The sequence below is a fragment of the Theropithecus gelada genome, chromosome 9 (genome assembly GCF_003255815.1).
Source record: "Theropithecus gelada isolate Dixy chromosome 9, Tgel_1.0, whole genome shotgun sequence".
In the NCBI taxonomy this organism is placed as follows: Eukaryota; Metazoa; Chordata; class Mammalia; order Primates; family Cercopithecidae; genus Theropithecus; species Theropithecus gelada.
In genome coordinates this window covers 47427989-47447711 of record NC_037677.1, presented here as the reverse complement: position 1 = coordinate 47447711, position 19723 = coordinate 47427989, and the positions used below count along the sequence as shown (strand labels likewise).

The 19723-nt window shown below is 40.0% G+C and overlaps 1 protein-coding gene across 3 annotated transcripts in view; it reads left to right on the top strand.

Moving 5' to 3' along the window:
* The window catches only part of BMPR1A (bone morphogenetic protein receptor type 1A), a 168618-nt gene that overhangs the window by 134544 nt on the left and 14351 nt on the right, over positions 1 to 19723 (top strand). For all 3 annotated transcript variants that reach the window (XM_025397203.1, XM_025397204.1, XM_025397205.1), the window contains 3 exons: positions 6185 to 6281; positions 6414 to 6513; positions 18701 to 18845. In XM_025397203.1, the coding sequence (XP_025252988.1) occupies positions 6185 to 6281; positions 6414 to 6513; positions 18701 to 18845 (342 nt within the window). The remainder of the gene's footprint in view (positions 1 to 6184; positions 6282 to 6413; positions 6514 to 18700; positions 18846 to 19723) is intronic.

The window sequence follows — 19723 nt, the reverse complement described above, 5'->3', positions numbered from 1 at the left end:
TCTTCCTGTCTGACTCTTCGGACCATAGAGAACAAACCTAATCTCTTTTTAAGATGATAGCCTTTTACTAACTAAAAAAAAAGTGCTTCATCCTGCTAGTCTTTACCCAGTGAAAGTAATAGTTCATAGTGACCTCAACTGCTCCTTATATGATCAGCTTTAGAGTTATTCACTCTCCACTTCCTCAGTGTAATACGCAGAATTGAGTGTGGTATGACCAAGGAAAAAAGTAGAGAGTAAATAGTCCTGTTCCCTTTTTCTAAACACAGTCTCGTGTTAGATGTTTGGCAGTCACGCCATATTCTTGAACCACTGAGCCTTCTGTAGCTGAAATCCCCATGTCACTCACTCATGCTGCTGCTGAGCCACATCTCCTCCACTCTTCTTTGGTGCTGTTGGTTTCTTCACACAAATAACTAGATGGGAATGGAATGAGATTTTCCTATACAGTTGTTACATACTTGTCTATATGAATTTTATCTTACAAGCATTAATCCTTTGCTCTAATTGGTCAGGATTTAAAGGATGCTAATTTAGTTGTTTCTTCCAGTTTTAGGCTGTTTGCATATTTGTCAACCACACATACTATACATTTTTTAATCACTTAAAAAATTGAAGAAAGAGCTATGGTTAGGGCACTGAGCCCAGCAGTAATAACCAGTGTTCAACAGGCCCCTAGAGTAGGCCTGTCCTAAACTGAATTCACCATTATAAGTTAGTTGTTAAACTTGACAAGCTGTTCAAATCTATATACTGCTGTGAACCTTTGGACAAGGTGCTCTGCTTTCTTGTTGTCTCCCAAAGAAATGAAGGAATTACTATAAGGATCAAATTATATGTATGTGAATAGTTTAGCACAATTGGCACATAGTAAGGGCTTAATAGATGTTAGCTTTGACCATATTGATTCTTTAACAGAGCAGTCTTCATGCTCTGTTAAACACAGTGTAACTCAGACTGTGTTATACAAGGGTAACGGGCACGTTGATGGTTTTAAGGGAATCAGTTTTTGGATCCTAAACTTCCATAGGTCCTGTTGCTGAATATTTCTCTGCCTGAGAACAGAACTTCTCAAGCAGTTCTCTTTCCCTTAGTCACTTTTCATAGTCAACCCCTCCTAGTTTACAAATAGAAGGCCTGAGGTGTAAAACTTGAGGTGTCCAAACGGTGTTATAATTCGAAGTAAAGGCATCAGTGTAGGCTATGTGGGAATATCAAGTACGTATTTACATGACAGATGGTTTTCAATTGTTTGCTTTCAACCAAGTTGCTGGATCATTGAAAATAATTTTTGTTGATAGGATCTTTATGGCACTTTTAGCATATGCTTTGGAAGGACTTTAAACAATTATGGGCTGATTGAGGTGGTGCGGTGGCCTAAGCCTGTAATCCCAGTACTTCGGGAGGCCAAGGCAGGTGGATCAACTGAGGTCAGGATTTAGACACCAGCCTCGTCAACATGGCAACACCTGTCTCTACTGAAAATACAAAACGTAGCTGGGCGTGGTGGCGCGTGCCTTTATTCCCAGCTACTTGGGAGACTGAGACAGGAGAATTGCTTAAACATGGGAGGTGGAGGTTGCAGTGAGCTGAAGTCGTGCCGTTACACTCGAACCTGGGCAACAAGAGTGAAACTCCATCTCAAAAGAAAATTATGGGACAATGGTATAATAATTTCCTTCCATTATTATCATCTTGCTTATGTGAATAAATTGTGTTGATGACGACAAAAGGAAAAATAAGAATAAATGATGAATCTTCTCACTCTAGCAGTAAGTAATATTTATCCATGAATTCGTGAACTGATTTTTTTTTTTTTTTTTTGAGACGGAGTCTCGCTCTGTCGCCCAGACTGGAGTACAGTGGCCGGATCTCAGCTCACTGCAAGCTCCGCCTCCCGGGTTTACGCTATTCTCCTGCCTCAGCCTCCCGAGTAGCTGGGACTACAGGCGCCAGCCACCTCGCCCGGCTAGTTTTTTGTATTTTTTTAGTAGAGACGGGGTTTCACCGTGTTAGCCAGGATGGTCTCGATCTCCTGACCTCGTGATCCGCCCGTCTCGGCCTCCCAAAGTGCTAGGATTACAGGCTTGAGCCACCGCGCCCGGCCCTGATTTTTTTTTTTAAAGACCCATCCATATGATTAAGAAATGCCTGGCCAGGTGCAGTGGTTCATGCCTGTAATCCCAACACTTTGGGAGGCCGAGGCGGGCAGATCGCTTGAGCTCACAAGTTTGAGAGCAGCCTGGGCAACGTGGTAGAACCACATCTCTATAAAAATTAGCTGGGCCTGGTGGCTCACGCCTGTAATTCTAGCACTTTGGGAGGCTGAGGCAGGCGGATCACCTGAGGTCAGGAGTTTCAGAATAGTCTGGCCAACGTGGAAACCCTGTCTCTACTAAAAATATAAAAATTAGCTGGGCGTGGTGGCACACTCCTGTAATCCCAGCTAGTTGGGAGGCTGAGGCAGGAGAATCGTTTGAACCTGGGAGGTGGAGGTTGCAGTGAGCCGAGATAGCACCACTGCACTCTAGCTTGGGTGACAGAGTGAGACTCCGTCTCAAAAAAAAAAAAAAAAAAAAGGCTGAGGTGGGAGGAATGACTTGAGCTCGGGAGGCAGAGGTCGTAGTGAGCTGAGATCATGCAACTCCACTCTAGCGTGCAGTGATAGCCAGCCAGATCTTGTATCATAAAAAGAAAAAGAAAAAATGCCTTTTCCAAGAACATTTTCTTATGTTTGTATTTAATAAAGATTGTAACATATATATTTTTGATCAATTTTATGCTAATGATTATGATAAACTAGAATAATTTTCTAAGACTTAAAGACATACAGTTATAGGAAATAAAAGAATTTTTATGTACTTATCTTTGATGTGGACAGTTATATATTACTTTAGGACATAATTATTGTGGGAGATATTGAAAGGAAATAAGAGTTCAAAGAGAAGTAAGAGTTGTAGTGTAAAATTTCTCATTGTTAAATGAAGCATTTGTTCATTTATTCTTTAAAATGATGATAATGGGTATCAAATTGCATGCTATTTAGATTCTACTGAATGCATTAAAAATGATGTAACACTTCTATTTCAAAATGAGGTAACAATTCTATTTCAAAGTATCATTATGTACAGTAAGCCAGAAATTGTTAATATATTGCAGCCATTTAAATTTTTGGTGAAAATTTTTAAGTGTCACCTGAAAAATATGTGAAGGATACGTTGCTTTTAAGAATTGGGTTATGCCAGCAAAAATTTTGACCAGCACTTATCTAACTTTCTGTATTTCTTGGTAAATGTCACCCAAGCACAGCACCTCACCCAAGCACAGCTCTCTCATGCTCATCCTAACCCTTTCCCCAGTGCCTTCACGCACTGCCAGGTGTGGCGCAGAACAGATGTGAGTGTCTCTCACCAGGCCTCACGTTCTTCCACTCCCCAGGCCGCACTGGTAAATTGTGCTTATTCTGTTTCCTCCTGTAGGACAAATTATTTTTCAGAAACCTCGCTGCCATTCCTTGTAACTTGGCTTCAGTTCCTTCCTCATACACTGTCTCCAGTTTGAGCACACTGAATAAGTTTATTTAAGTCAGAATCTCTTACTTCATAAGTGCCGAGTAAATTTGTTTCCCACAAAAGTTCATATTCTCCACATAAATCTAGAAATACAAATTGACTGGCAGAGGGTAGGGGTGGAGAGTGCAGGGAAAGGAAAGGCTGTGTCACCCAAATTCGTAACCTCGAGAAACCCAGTTTTTGCCGACCGAGATACATCGTTAACCTGAGTAAGACAGACGTGAGATGAGTCAGGTGTTGCTTGTTCTTAGTGAAGCCATGTTGGGTCTTTAGGGGCTTATAAGTTTTTTGGCTTAGTCTAGAATCTCATCTGGGATTCATGTCAAGCACAGAGGAAGGGAAATTAATTTATTGAATATTTGCTATATGTGTATAGTATCCTGGGGAGTCAGTATATTCTACCTTGATTCTCTCCAACTACTCAATAGAGCAGATTTTTTTTGTTTTAAAGACAGGGTATTGCTCCATCGCCCAGGCTGGAGTGCAGTGGCGCAATCACAACTTGCTGCAGCCTCAACCTCCTGGGTTCAAGTGACCCTCCCACCTCAGTCTTCTGACTAGCTGGGACCACAGGCACGCACCACCACACCTGGTTGATTTAAAAGTTTTTTTTAGAGATGGGGTCTCACTATGTTGCCCAGCCTGGTCTCAAACTCCTCTGCTCAAGCCATTCTGCTGCTTCAGCTTCCCAAAGTGCTAGGATTACAGGTGTGAGCCACTGTGCCCAGCTGATATTTTTTTTAACCTGTATTTTTTAGCACACTAAAGCCCAGAGATAAATTACTTGCTCAAGGTCACAAAGTGAACAACTGGGAAAGCTAGGATTCAAACTGTTTGATTCCAAAACCCTTGTATTTTCTGTAATACTATGCTGCCTTAATCTGTTGGCAGAGTCTATTTTTGGCTTCTTTTTAAAAATTATTATTTTTAGAGATAGAGCCGCACTACATTGCCCAGGCTGGACTTGAAGTCCTAGCTTCAAGTGATCCTCATGCCTCAGCCTCCCAAGTAGCTGGGATTGTAGGCACACACCACCACACACAGCTTAAAGTCTATTTTCTTTCCCTTTTAAAGAAAAGGGACATATATAACATATACATGTAAACATATATGTATTTATATAAAAATATAACATTCAGTTATCTATCATAGTTTCCAATGCTCCATCTTTCTAAAGTCTTTAAATTTCATCTGTCTTTCAGCCATCTCTCTTACAAGGGCTCTCATCTTCCTGGGATATAATTCACCTAGCTTAGAAGATAGGAACTCATGTAGAATACAAAAGCATCGTAAGATCTCTTCATACATTTGGGATGTCATTTCCCACTTAGTAGTGTTTGAGCTACCTTCGTCATCCCTGTCAGCATCCTTCATAGAGAAGAAGAAACAAGACAGGACTTGAAGAATTGTTCATTTTTGTCCTCATCATCCACTGTCATGTCAGCAGTACATCTGTTGCTTGGAGAAACCCCATGCTGCCAGAGAAACTCTTTCTTGGTTTTTCTTTGCACTTTTCTCTTCTGCAAGGCCAAGCTCATTTTAGCTTTCCTGGAACCCTCTTGGATGCTTGGCACTTCTTTCATTCATAGTTAGTTATATGATTTTCATTTCCTCCTTCATGTAAGTTTTCTCTGAATCTGGGATTATTTCAGACTGTCCAGTTTAAGCCTAACTTTTTTCTCTCTCTCCTTATGGTCATTTAAAAGTAAAAATTGTGTAAAAGTTATTAATAAAACTTCATTTAAAATATAAAATATGTATTTGGAGATTTCCAAATGCTCTTGACCATCTTCCCAACAGAATCTGAAGTCATGGGCTCATGTTTACCTTTTTAAAGTCATAGCTGATTATACTGAGGCTTTTCCTTAATTTCTGCTTACATTCTTGTGACTTCCGTAGTGACAAACAGTTCTTTGCTATTCACATGTTGGTCCAGAATGGCAGTTCTCCCCAGGCTGTGCTGAAATGGCAGCATTCAACTTGTCAGATATTATGTTGTTAACACAATAAAACATCATATGTAAGTGCTGCTGCCCTTCTCTGTGCTAGCTTTCTGCTCTCTTAGGGACAGTCTCCTCTCTGGCTGGTGATCTGTAATCATCTCTCAGGAATGCTTTCTGTAGTTTGGCCTTCCCCCACCACAGATGCTCAACTTGCCTCCGCATCAGGCTCATGACTTTCGACATGGCTGGGGTAGGCAGGGTCTGCAGTGGCCTCTGCACGCTCAGCTGCCTTGCTAACCAGCCTTTTCTTTGGACTAAGACACCCCCCACTTTTTAGTCTGATCTTAAATCTCATCCACATCTCAGTACCACAGTGAGATTATATGTACCAGACCAGTTTATAATTTTAATTACCTAAGTTCGGGTTTGGTATTCTAATCTAGTGTCTAACACACCATCCACATAGATATGTTCTTAAGAAAAGCCATTTTGCAGTCTTCACTATTTCAGCACAAATTTTAGTCTTTCAGTAATCCGTTTTTACATATAAAATTTGCAGGCCCCTTTCACTCACTGAATTAGAAATTGTATTTTATGAATACTAAAATGACGTATCATCAGTTTAAAATACCAAACAATTTCTAATTTTAATCATTACTCTTCTTTTAGGATTCTCCAAAAGCCCAGCTACGCCGGACAATAGAATGTTGTCGGACCAATTTATGTAACCAGTATTTGCAACCCACACTGCCCCCTGTTGTCATAGGTAGGTTAGCCGAGAAAAGTCGGAGCATGCTTCTCAAATATCTTCTCTGGTTTTACCAAGCTACCTAGAATTGAACACTTCAGATTATTTTTTCATTTCATTGTTTATTTCATTGTTTACTTTTATTGTCAGGTCCATTTTTTGATGGCAGCATTCGATGGCTGGTTTTGCTCATTTCTATGGCTGTCTGCATAATTGCTATGATCATCTTCTCCAGCTGCTTTTGTTACAAGTAAGAAGATATTTATTTTGAAGCAAAATATTTTGTCAAATATTAGATGTCAGTCGCTGTTTGTAAAGCCATTGCAGAAACTATTAACTTGTGTTCTCTGGTTGTATATCTCCTTTATGTAACTAGACTATAGTTCTCTTAAGGGAAAAGGACCTTACTACCAATTAATTAATTGGGCACAATTTCATACTTCTTATATGTTCATGAATACTTATGGTTTTCTTATTAATGGAATAGTGAGCTTTCTGGTATCTGAATATTTTCAGTCTCTCCCAGGAAACCCACTGTGTTATAATTCTTTAGAAATTTGGAGCTTCAGAATTGTTTGCATGTAGCCACGATTTCAGAATACAGTTGCCAAAAAAGAAGAGTGATAAGAGATAGTCCCTAATGGATATAAACTTTAATAATAAAACATCATACCGACCTAGATAGATTAATGAAACAAGTTAGTAAACTCATAAATAAACCCAAGTACATAAAGCAGTTTAGCATATGATAAAGGAAACACTTCAGATTACTGAGGAAAAGACGTTTGCTACCTCCTCGTTTTTATTATAATTCCTCACCCTCAACAATGGGGTACCACAGTTGAGAAACTGTGTTTTGGGTCTTTCCAGATAATAGACTTGGAATCTTCTGTTAGGAAGGTGATGGGAAAGTCGCATGATTATTCAGAGTAGGAAATGGGGTGGAGAGGAGAGCTCCACATCTGAGGTAGCCATCATCCCAAATGGCCCCCAGTGATTCTCACTGCCTGGGGTTCCTCACCTTGGGGCCAATCCCCTCCCGCAACACATCAGGGCTGATCTGTGTGACAAATGGGATATGGCAAAAGTGATTTCCAAGTCTACATTATAAACAGCTTTGCAGCTTTCACCATGGTCTCTGGGATCACTCACTCTGGGGGAAGCCAGGCAACATTCTATGTGGACACTCAGCTCTGAGAGAGGCCTACACAGGGAGGAACTGAGGCCTCCTGCCAATACCCAGCCTGCAACCTGTAAGCCTTGGGAGTGAGCCGCCTTCGAAGTGACGGCAAGCTCCTGTCAAGCTTTCAGATGAGTGCAGTCTCAGCTGATGTCTGACCCTGAGCTACCCAATCAAGTCACTTCTGAATTCATGATCCACAGAAACAGTGAGATAACAATTGCTGTTTTAAGCCACTCAATTTGGGAGTGATTTGTTAACACAGTATTGGATAATCCAGTGTCTGACTTTCTGAAAATTGACTTTCAAGCAGTCATCTTGGTCAACTTTACTTCCAGGGATAACCACAATGGCCGGTTCCGAAGTTCTTGGGGGAGCTCCATAGTATAAACTGGTTGCTTCTTGGTTTTCTCAATTTCTAGCCTAAGAATCAGACTTTTTGGGTCTGCAAAGTCACTACTCATTCATCTGCTTCATAAATTCCAACAGTGTTTACTGTTATTTTATCTCCTTTTCTCCTTGGCTGTTAGACAAAGAAGTTTAAAACTCTTCATTACTGTTTTAGTGGACTAGTAAAAGCAAGCAAGTATGCTCAATCAGTTATTTTAAGCTTTGTCAGAGTATGTTTTTATTTTATTTTATTTTTCTTTTAAGAAAAGAGCCATCTATATTTTTATTTAAATCATGTGTTCATTTTGGGGGGCCTGTTTTTTCCATTGAATTGCATAGATTTTTTTCTCTTTGATTTATAAAAGCTGTTTATATTTCAGAAATCAGCTTTTGTCAAATAACTGAATCTTTGCCAGTAAGACAGGTGATAATATATCAAGGTGATTTGAATTTATATTTTTCATATTAAAATACTTTTTTTATACATTGGTTTCTTTATTACACAAGGGCACCGTAATATATAAATTATTTTATTTATTTATTTATTTATTTAGAGACAGAGTCTCACTCTGTCTCCAAGGCTGGATTGTAGTAATCTCGGCTCACTGCAATCTCTGCCTCCCAGGTTCAAGCGATACTCATGCCTCAGCCTGGCAAGTAACTGGGATTATAGGTATGCACTACCACACCTGGCTAATTTTTGTATTTTTAGTAAAGGCGGGGGTTTCACCATGTTGACCAGGCTGGTCTTGAACTCCTGACCTCAAGTGATCCAGCCGCCTCACCCTGCCAAATTGCTGGGATTACAGTCTGAGCCACCGCCCCTGGCCTATAATGTATATAGTAAAATATTGTTGAGTATGCTTTTAATTTTCTTTTAAGAAAAGAGCCATCTATATTTTTATTTAAATCATGTGTTCATTTTGGGAGGCCTGTTTTTCTCTTGAATTGCATAGATTTTTTTTTTCTTTGATTTATAGAAGCTCTTTATATTTCAGAAATCAGCCCTTTGTAATATGAGCTACCTGTACTTTTCTTTTTTTTTTTTTCATGCTGCGTTACCGCAGAGGTACCTACACTTTTCATTGTAGTGTGTCTTCAGACTGCCTGCAGTGCCTTCAGCCACAGAGTAAAGAAGCCTATCAGCCAGGCGTGTGCTCTCTAAGCAATAGATAGGATGTTTCTTCTTAGGGAAATCTGTTCAGCCCAAGAGATGAAACCTAAAAATACTACTGTTAGGGCCCAGTGAAATGGTCCAGGCAGATTATATTACAGTGAAGCTTGTAATCAGTAAACCCTACCTGTATACTAACAGCTGCCAATCAGGGTATCAGGCTGTGAAGGATACTGATCTGTGAGAAATAGGAACTAAGTGAGTTGAGCCTTGTGATTGCCCACCTTCTCCCTGAACAGAGTTTTGGGTTGGGCATCACAAGGGGAGCCCAGGTGTAGCCAGCAGGCTGTCTCAGTTTGAGGAGTCGTGAGGAAGCTATCAAGCCTGGGGAAAGAACACCTGAAATGATTGAGGAAACAGTGTTTGGTGCTCACACAAGGCTGGGAGTAGGATCTGTTCACACCAGCTGTGAGAATTGAAAACCCCATAATTCATAGGCTTTGGTTGAAGGACTCAGGAGGATTTTGCCTCAGTGGTGGGGAATAATTAGCCGTAGACTTAACATGGCTCTGGTCTCACCCTAAAAGCAAGCCCCAAATGGATCACACTATTTCTAAGTCACTGTATCCTAGAACAAAACTCAACAGTATTTATAGGAATATAAAAATATCTGGCATCCAACAAGGTAAAATTCACAATATCTGCCATCCAATAAATGAATACTGTGAATAAATGAATACATATAAATATGGCCCATAATGAGGAAAGAAATGAAGCCATCAAAACCACTGACTCAGAACTGATACAGACCTTAGAATTAGCAATGGCATTAAAATAGTTGTTAGAACTGTATTTTATATGTACAAAAGTTAAATCAAGACATGGAAGATTTTGTAAAAGATCTTTACAAAATGAAACTTTAGGAAATGAAATCTATATCTCAGATGAAATATACTAGATGAAATTGGTGACAGATACTGTAGAAGAAAAGATGAGTGAACGTGAAGACACAGGAATGAAGAGAGAATCAGTGAGCTGCGGGACAACTTCAGATGGCCTAATATCGATATAATTGGAGTTCCCAGAAGAGAGGAGGGACGAAAAACATACAGAAATCATGATCAAATGTTTTCAAATTTATCTATTATTATTATTTTTGAGACAGAGTCTTGCTGTGTCACCCAGGCTGGAGTGCAGTGGTGTAATCTCAGCTCACTGCATACTCCACCTCCTGGGTTCAAGCGATTCTCATGCCTCAGCCTCCTGAGTAGCTGGGATTACAGGCGAGTACCACCAAGCCTGGCTAATTTTTGTATTTTTAGTAGAGATGGGCTTTCACCATGTTGGCCAGGCTGGTCTTGAACTCCTGGCCTCAAGTGATCCACCTGCCTCGGCTTCCCGAAGTGTTGGGATTATAGGCGTGAGCCACTGCACTCAGCTTTTTCAAATTTAATGAAAACCATGAACCCATATATCTGAAAGCTCAGCAAACCCTGAGTAGGAGAAACATGAAGAAAACTACATTAAGGCACATGATAATCGTATTGCTCAAAACCGATAATAAAGAGAAAATACTAAATGAAGCAAGAAGGAAAAAGGGCAGATTATCTACAGAGGCACAAAGTTGAGGATGACAGCAGACCTTTTGTTGGAAACAGTGCGCTCAAGAAGATAGTCAACCAGCATCTTTAAAGTGCCCAAAGAAAAATGTCACAGACCTTGAATTCTATAGCCAGAGAAAATATCCTTCAAAAATAAAGGTAATGGGAAGACTTCCAGTCATACAGAAAACCTGAAAGAACTCCGCCCCCTTAGACCTACCCAACAAGAAATGTGAAGGGAAGACAGGCCAGGTGGAGATAAGAATCCACATAAGAGAATGAAGAGCTGGAAGTGGATCCAAGTGACCCTGACACAAACTAACAATATCTTTTAAGATGAACAAAAAATACCACTCATCTGAGACTCAGGCCGTGGACACTCAAGTGGGTGACCTATAACACTTCACAGAACATACGATCAGACATCAGGAACTGGTCGTGTAGGCTTTTTTGTAGTTCTAAACTAAATACTACATATAACTTTGTGACTGCCCTGTTTATTTGGCTTTTGAAGTTCATGTGCTAGTTGAGTCTATGTGAAGATTCATTATTGATCAGATATACACAGTCTGTAATTTGGAATATTCATTCATATTTAGTTGAACTTGAACAAGTCACAAGTTGTTCTCCATAGCAAACCGTAAAAGGATAAGATTAAAGAGAGGTCTGTCCGTCAGCATATTAAGGTTTGTTTGTTTTGTTTGCCTCATTGATATTTTGTTTCCCTTTTTTCTGATGTGATTGTTTTCCTCCAATTTAGATACGTCTGCAATTTATTCTTCATTCACATTTACATTCATGACCCATGACCCTCAAAACTGATACCTTCTCTAAAACCTTCTCTGGAACCATGGCCTCCCTTTACTGTGGACGAGGCATCATTCCGTACCATACGCCAGTTCCTGGTTGTTTCCTCTGGCATCCTCTTTTGTAGCTCCTTTAATCCTTCAAACTGCTTAGATCCTGTGATCTGCCCCCATAACACTTACTAATTTTATCTTGCATTTTTTTTACATTGGCAAGTATTCATTTACTTGTTCATGCTTATTTGCCAAAAGTCTGCATTTCCATTCAACAAGAGTCTCAGTGGTAGCAGAGATTACTTAACCATTAATATTGATGATCAACTGGCTGGCTGTTTAAATTGCCACTTTCCTCTTGAATCTTGAAGGGTGCCCATGGTGAATCTTGTGTGTCCCTCATGCTTGGCACACAGTGGATACTTACTCACTCTTGTTGATGTTTGCCAGCCACCCTTGGCCCAGAATTTCTGCTTGGGAAATAGTATCACAGATGCATTTGTCAGATGAAAAGCCTGCTTCTGGCTTTATAATGGACCCTTTATCCTCATTGTCTTTAGGGGACTCCTGGTCCTACAAGAGTTAAATATTAAGAATTGAATGACTTTTTAAATTGCAGTGATTACAGGAAAAAAGAAAAATTGCCAAGTAATGTTTTCATAAGAAAGAACATAAACATTTTCTAACTACCTAAAAAAGGAGCTGCCAGCTTTCAAAGTGATTAAAAATAAGAAAAAAATGCCCTATATGTACATGTATTTTTATTACTTTCAGCACTCTCTATGTATTTAATTCTAAATACATGTTTAGAAGTTTTCATCTGATACCATATTCCTTCTGCCTGAAGAATTTCTTTCACCTCTTGTAGTGCAGGTCTGCTGGCGCTAAGTCCTCTCAGCTTTTGTCTGCAGTCTTTTGCCTTCATTTACCCAAGGTATTTTCACTGGCTGTAGAAATCTGGGTGGGCTCGAGTTCGTTTCCCTTAAAGCTGTCACTCATTATCTTCCACTTGCATACCTTCTGACACACATTTTGTCTTTGATGTACTGTATGTAATTTTTTTCATGGCGTCCTTTAATGTTTTCCCTTTATCTTTCATTTTAAACAACTCAGCTATAATACATTTAGAAGTATATGTGTGTTTCTTTTTTGGTATTTTCTCTGCTTTGGGTTTCACTGAGCTTAGTGAATCTATGGTTTGCTATCTTTCATTATTATTGCAAAATTATCTACTATTTTTTTAAAAACACTTTGTCCTTTTATCTGTCTCTTCTGTTTTTGAGACTCCAATTATACATATTTGAGATTATTTGGTGTTGTGCCACAGCTCTTTAATTCTTCAGTTTTTCTCACTCGTTTTTTCTTTGTATTTTAGTTCAGGTAACTTCTATTTACCTATTTTCAAATGCATAGATTTTTTTTTTTTTCTTCACGTGTGTCCATCTGAGCTGGGTGCTGTTGAGCTCATCAAACTAATTCTTCATCTTTGATAGCATGTTTTCCCTTTTTCACATTCCTGTCTGACTTCATTTCTCTGCTGAGACTCTCCATCTGTGTATTCCTGTTACCACCTTCACCAGGTGCCTTCCCCTTTTAATCACAGTTCTGTGAAAGGCCCTCCTGGCAGCTCCAGCACAAGTGCTGTCTGCCACCGGTCCTCTTGATTGCCTGCCCACTTGGCAGTGAGTGATTTTTCCTTGCTTTTTAGTGGGTCTCATAAGTTTATTTGGATGTTGTACATCATGTTAAGAATAGCAGAGATTGTCACAATGAGATATCAACCTCACCCCAATTAAAATGGCTGTTATCAAAAAGAAAAATGCTGGAGAGGCTGTGAAGAAAGGGGAACCACAGCACACTGCTGGTGGAAATGTAAATTGGCACAGCTAGTATGGAGAACAGTGCGGAGGTCCCTCAAAAAACTAAAATTAGAACTGCCCTATGATCTCGCAATCCACTATTTGGTATATATCCAAAAGGAAATCAGTATATTGAAGGCCTGTTCACACCCCTATGTTTAAGCACTATTCATAATGGCCAAGATGTGGAATCAACCCGTGTCTTTTAGCAGGTGAATGGATAAAGAAAATGTGATCTCTACAGTGGAATATTACTCAACCAGAAAAAGAATGAAATCCTGTTATTTTCAGTAACATGAATGGAACTGGAGTTCATTATGTTAAGTGAAATAAGCCAGTCATAGACAAATACTACATGTTCTCAATCATACGTGGGAGCTCAAAAGGTTGATCTCATAGAGGTAGTAGGTGGAATAACATACCAGAGGCTAGGAAAGATGGAGGGAGGGAGGTTGGATGAAGTTGGATGGATGAAGAGAGGTTGATTAAGGGGCACAAAACTACAATTACTAATATAAGAAATAAGTTCTAGTATTTGATAGTACAGTAGGAAAATTATAGTTAGTAATTTATTGTGTATTTCAAAGTAGCTAGTCTTTAAGAGAAGAATTGTAATATTCCCGACACAAAGATATAGCCTGGGCAACATGGCGAAACCACATCTCTACAAAAAAATACAAAAATTAGCCGGGCATGGTTGTACACATCTGTGGTCCCAGCTGCTGGGGAGGCTGAGGTGGGAGGATTGCTTGAGCCCAGGAAGCAGAGGTTGCAGTGAGCCAAGATCACGCCACTGCACTCCAGCCCAAGCAGCAGGAGTCCTGCCTCCTCTTCCCCACCCAAAGAAAAACAAAAGATAAATATTTGAGATGATGGCTATCCCAGTTACTCTGATTTGTTCATTTTACATTGTATACATGCATAAGATACCACATGTACCCTCCAAAATATGTACAGCTGTTATATATCAGTTTTAAAGAGAAGAACAGACATTGAGATAGAGACATACTCCTAAAAATGGGCACACCTCCTCTTAGGCTGTTGATAAGCAAGAGGTGTTCAGTCTAGTAGGAGTCGATTTGGGTTAAGGTTTTGTTTAGTGTTTGGGTCTGTGCCTTCAACGCCTCACAAGTTTCAAATTCCTTCAGTGATGGGCTGCTGTTCATTTGCTTCGAGTCGGGGTTTGGGTGCAGAAGGAAGCGTTTTTCTCTGAGTTCCTACTTCCCCCATAGCTTTCAGCTCTTACTGCATCGTTGCACCTCTGTGGGAGTCACTGTCCATGTTCTTGTTCCTCCTGCAGAAGTCATCTGCTGTTGCGTGTTATTCACATTAGAGGACAGGTGGAAAGTGAGGGGGGCGTGCCTGTTGTCCTTAGGTAGGTTCTGTGTTGCTAGACCTGAAGGGTGCAGCTTCCTCAGGGCTCTTGCACCTCCTCCCACAGAGGTAGCTGACCTCCCTGTGGTCCTCCTGTAGGATCCTGTGCCCACAAGGAGAGAGGAAGGTGTCATCTTCTCCTATTCCTCAGCATCAGAGGATCTTAACCTGGTCAGGGCACAGGGAACGTTTCCTCTACATCCCTAAGAGGCTCCGAAGTAATGGATCTTTGCCTGTGCTCTGGGGCGGGGGGAAGAGGGTGTGCAAGAAAGAAAACAATGGTCATGTTATACAGTGAGGGCCGCGTGTAGATAGAGTTTATGTAGCCATAATAATACAAGCACTGAATGTTGAGCTAAGCAAATAATATAACTGTAAGGAGGAGGTGAGGATGGAAGTATTTTCTGTTTTGGGAAGCCGCAGGGTGTTAAATGATCAGTTAAATTTTCATATTCCCCAGTGTAAGTCAATAGTTAAAGCCTAATACTGAAAAACTTAAAATGTCAGTGTAAGGATGCTATTTAGAAATAATGAGGGCCAGGTGTAGTGGCTCACGCCTGTAATCCCAGCAGTTTGGGAGGGTGAGGTGGGTGGATCACTTGAGGCCAGAAGTTCAAGACCAGCGTGACCAACCTAGTGAAACCTCAACTCTACTAAAAATACAAAAATTAGCCTGGTGTGGTGGTATGTGTCTGTAGTCCCAGCTACTTGGGGTTCCCAAGAATTGATCAAACCAGGAAGGCGGGGGTTGCAGTGAGCTGAGATCGTACCATTGCACTTTAGCCTGGGTGACAGAGTGAGACCCTGTCTCAAAAAAAAAAAAAAAAAAAAGAAAAGAAAAGAGAAAAGAAAGAAAAAAGAATGAGGTAAATGTTAAATAAGCTTCAAAAAGTCACAATTCTTTATTCTAAGAAGTGGAAACTGGATAGGAGGAGGAGAGGAGACAAGGGATGGCTTTTTCATTACCAAGCCATGGAGAACTGTATGACATTCAAAGGTAGGCGAATAAAGATGCTTGATAAAATTAAATATTAAGTTCTATAAATATATAATTTGATAAAGTTTAAAACTGAGTTCTAAAAGTTTATAACACAAGGGTAGGGATAAAGGTGTAGGGAAAATAGGCATTCTTATATGTTGGTGGAGGGATTCCAACTGGTGCAGCCATTCAGGAGGTCAGTAGGGCACTCCATCAAAGTTCCAAATTCAGTAATTCCTACTACAGATATGGTACAAAATTGTATTTCACACTTGCATTCAATAAGACTAGAAACCATCTAAATATTACCAGTAGGTGGCCAGGCGCAGTGGTGCATGCCTGTAATCCCAGCACTTTGGGAGGCTGAATCAGGTGGATCATTTGAGGTTAGGAGTTCAAGACCAGCCTGGCCAACATGGTGAAACCCCATCTCTAATAAAAAAAAAAAAATACAAAAATTAGCCAGATGTGGTGGCAGGTGCCTCTAATCCCAGCTACTCAGGAGGCTGAGGCAGGGAGAATTGCTTAAACCCGGGAGGCAAAGGTTGCAGTGAGCCGAGATTGTACCATTGCACTCCAGCCTGGGGGACTGAGTAAGACTCCGTCTCAAAATAAAGAAAGAAAGAAAAATAAAAATAAATATTACCAGTAGGTGAATGGTTAGCAGCCATACAGTGGAATACTATCTAGCCATTAAAGAAAAAGGTGACACTTGTGTACTTCTGTGGAATGATACCCCAGGTAAGAAGCAAGATGCAGAACAGCATCGGTGTCTCTCCAGAAGATAACCAGAGAAACCAGAAGTAGTTTTGTTTCTAAAGAAATAGGGAATATTTCCTTAGAGAATTACTTGAGCTCAGGAGTTCAAGACCATCCTGGGCAACATAGCAAAACCCCATCTCTACTAAAAATACAAAAAAAAAAAAAGAAAGAAAATTAGCTGGGCATGGTGGCACGTGCTTGTAGTCCCAGCTACTCAGGAGGCTGAGGTGGGAGGATCGCTTGAGCCTGGGAGGCAGAGATTGCAGTGAGCTGAGATCATACCACTGCATTCCAGCCTAGACAACAGAGCTAGATCCTCTCTCAAAAAATATGTATTTGTTAAAAGTATGAATAGGCAATTCCTTAGAAGTGAACTTGACAGCTTAGGGATAGAACTGGGAGGAAGATTTTTTTTCCCCATATACTCTTTTGTGCCTTTTGAATTTTAAACCATTTGAGTCAATTACCCATATAAACTTTTAAAAATAAAATTATAAAAATCATTAAGGGCCGGGCGCGGTGGCTCAAGCCTGTAATCCCAGCACTTTGGGAGGCCGAGACGGGCGGATCACGAGGTCAGGAGATCGAGACCATCCTGGCGAACACGGTGAAACCCCGTCTCTACTAAAAAATACAAAAAACTAGCCGGGCGAGGCGGCGGGCGCCTGTAGTCCCAGCTACTCGGGAGGCTGAGGCAGGAGAATGGCGTAAACCCGGGGGGCGGAGCTTGCAGTGAGCTGAGATCCGGCCACTGCACTCCAGCCCGGGCGACAGAGCCAGACTCCGTCTCAAAAAAAAAAAAAAAAAAAAATCATTAAGTACATTGGGCTATTTATATGGAAAATACTTTAATTTGTTTCTTAGTTTCCATTTTATATTATAAATTCTGAATGGACCATACGACTAAATGAGAGAATCAATATGTTAAAACCAGGCCAGGCACAGTGGGTCACACCTGTAATCTCAGCACTTCGGGAGGCCAAAGCAGGAAGACTCCTTTGAGCCCACGCTGGTCTCATCTCAAACTCCTATGCTCAAATCAACTCCCTATCCCAGGAGTTTGAGACCAGCCTGGACAATGTGGTGAAACCTCATCTGTACGAAAAATACAAAAATTAGCCAGGCATAGTGGAACACACCAGTAGTACCAGCCACTTGGGAGGATGATGTGGGAGGATCACTTGAGCCCAGAAAGTTGAAGCTGCAGTGAGCCGAGATCGCACCACTACACTCCAGCCTGGGCAACAGAGTGTGAGACCCTGTCTCAAAAAAAAAAAAAAGAAAAAAATTTAAACCTTGAGAATGTATTTCTTGACGTTAGGGTTGAGTGGTTGTCTTAAGAGACAAAAGCATATGTCAAAAAGAGTAAAGATTAACTAATTTGTCTACACTGAAATTTAAAAACCAACATAAAAATGCCATAAAGAGAATGCTGTGATAATCACGGACTGAGAAGATGCTTGAAACACAATTGTCAACATTTGGTGTACAGATTATATAATGAACGCCTACAAATCAATAAGGAGAAGAGTTCAGGGAACACTTCAATTGAATAATGTGCAATAAACACAAATAGGTTGGTCAGGCACAGTGTCTCACACCTGTAATCCCAGCACTTTGGGAGGCCAACATGGCAGATCACTTGAGCTCAGGAGTTCAAGACCATCCTGGGCAACATAGCAAAACCCCATCTCTACTAAAAATACAAAAAAAAAAAAAAAAAATTAGCTGGGCATGGTTGCACGTGCTTGTAGTCCCAGCTACTCAGGAGGCTGAGTTGGGAGGATCACTTGAGCCTGGGAGGCAGAAGTTGCAGTGAGCTGAGATCATACCACTGCATTCCAGCCTGGACAACAGAGCTAGATCCTATCTCAAAAAATATGTATTTGTTAAAAATGTGAATAGGCAGTTCACAGGAAAAAAAAAAAAAAAAAAACTGAACTGTGGAAAAAAATTCAATTTCGCTAGTAACCAGAGGAAAGCATATTAAAAGAAGGCATTGTTTCATGTCTATCAAGTTGGCAAAAGTCTGAAAATATGACTTCAAGGTTTGGGTTGGAATGTAAGGAAATGTATATTGTGATTATTTGAAGTCGTATTTTTTTTATAGCTAGGATGACACTTCACATCTGATTTTGATAGTTTCTTTTTACATGCCGATATACCATAGACATCTTTCCATTTTAACATGATACATAGAACTCTGAACTCCATTTCTAGATGTATTTAACAGGATATATTATCCAATGATAAGACTAATTTGGATAGGATTTTGTCTGAGGGAAGGATAACGGTATAGAGAATCTCAAGGTTTTCTTAACCTTAGGGTTTTATAGTTTTTCATTTTTAATGTAGATTGTTTTCTGCTTTTTTAAAAGACATTATTGCAAGAGCATCTCAAGCAGACGTCGTTACAATCGTGATTTGGAACAGGATGAAGCATTTATTCCAGTTGGAGAATCACTAAAAGACCTTATTGACCAGTCACAAAGTTCTGGTAGTGGGTCTGGACTACCTTTATTGGTAAGTTAAAAGTTCCTATAAACATGAATGGTGTGTTGATTTAGAATGTGTCCTCATGATGGTGGACAGTATAATTATTGCAGATCAGGGAACAATAATGGACACATTTTTTTCTCCTTATTTAGAAAGAGGTGTGCGTTATTGCAAGGTGAAATTAGTTAAAAATGAGAAATATGAACCAAGAAAAATAGAATAGGCAAGTAAGATAGAGCTGTAAACAAGGTTAGGAACCGAGTCCTACAGAGAAGGGCGGCGGAAGTTAGATCACGGAGTCCTATATGAAAGGCAAGAGTTAGCTCACAAGTTTTGCTCTAAGCATTTTACCAGCCGACTTAAAGAGGAATCAGGTATAAGATTCCTTGCATCTGTAAGGTTAAACGGATTGATTGAGGGAACTGTAACTATTTCAGATTCTGAAATAAAAAAGAAGTTTCAACAGATATTCTTAGAGAGGATGCTTCTCTCAATATACTACCACCAAAACATAGTTCAATAAAAAGTAATTTTAAAGGGGATTACAAATAAATACCAACAAATTTGGACTGATTCTTGGTATGAGAGAAAAAAAGATAATCCCAGCAGGTTCATTTATATATGGAAATACTCAAATTTATGGGTCGAAGGAACTCTTATTTGAGAGGACCTGTGTTATGAACGCTAGATATCCAGATAGGTTTTAGTTTTTAATTGTATTCGATGAAAGAAACTGATCTCTTCTTATTTTATTTATTTTATTTTACTTTATTTTATTTTAATTGTATTGAGACAGTCTTGCTCTGTCACCCAGGCTGGAATGCAGTGGCCTAGTCTCGGCTCACTGCAACCCCTGCTTCCCAAGTTCAAGCAATTCCTGTCTCAACCTCCGAAGTAGCTGGAAT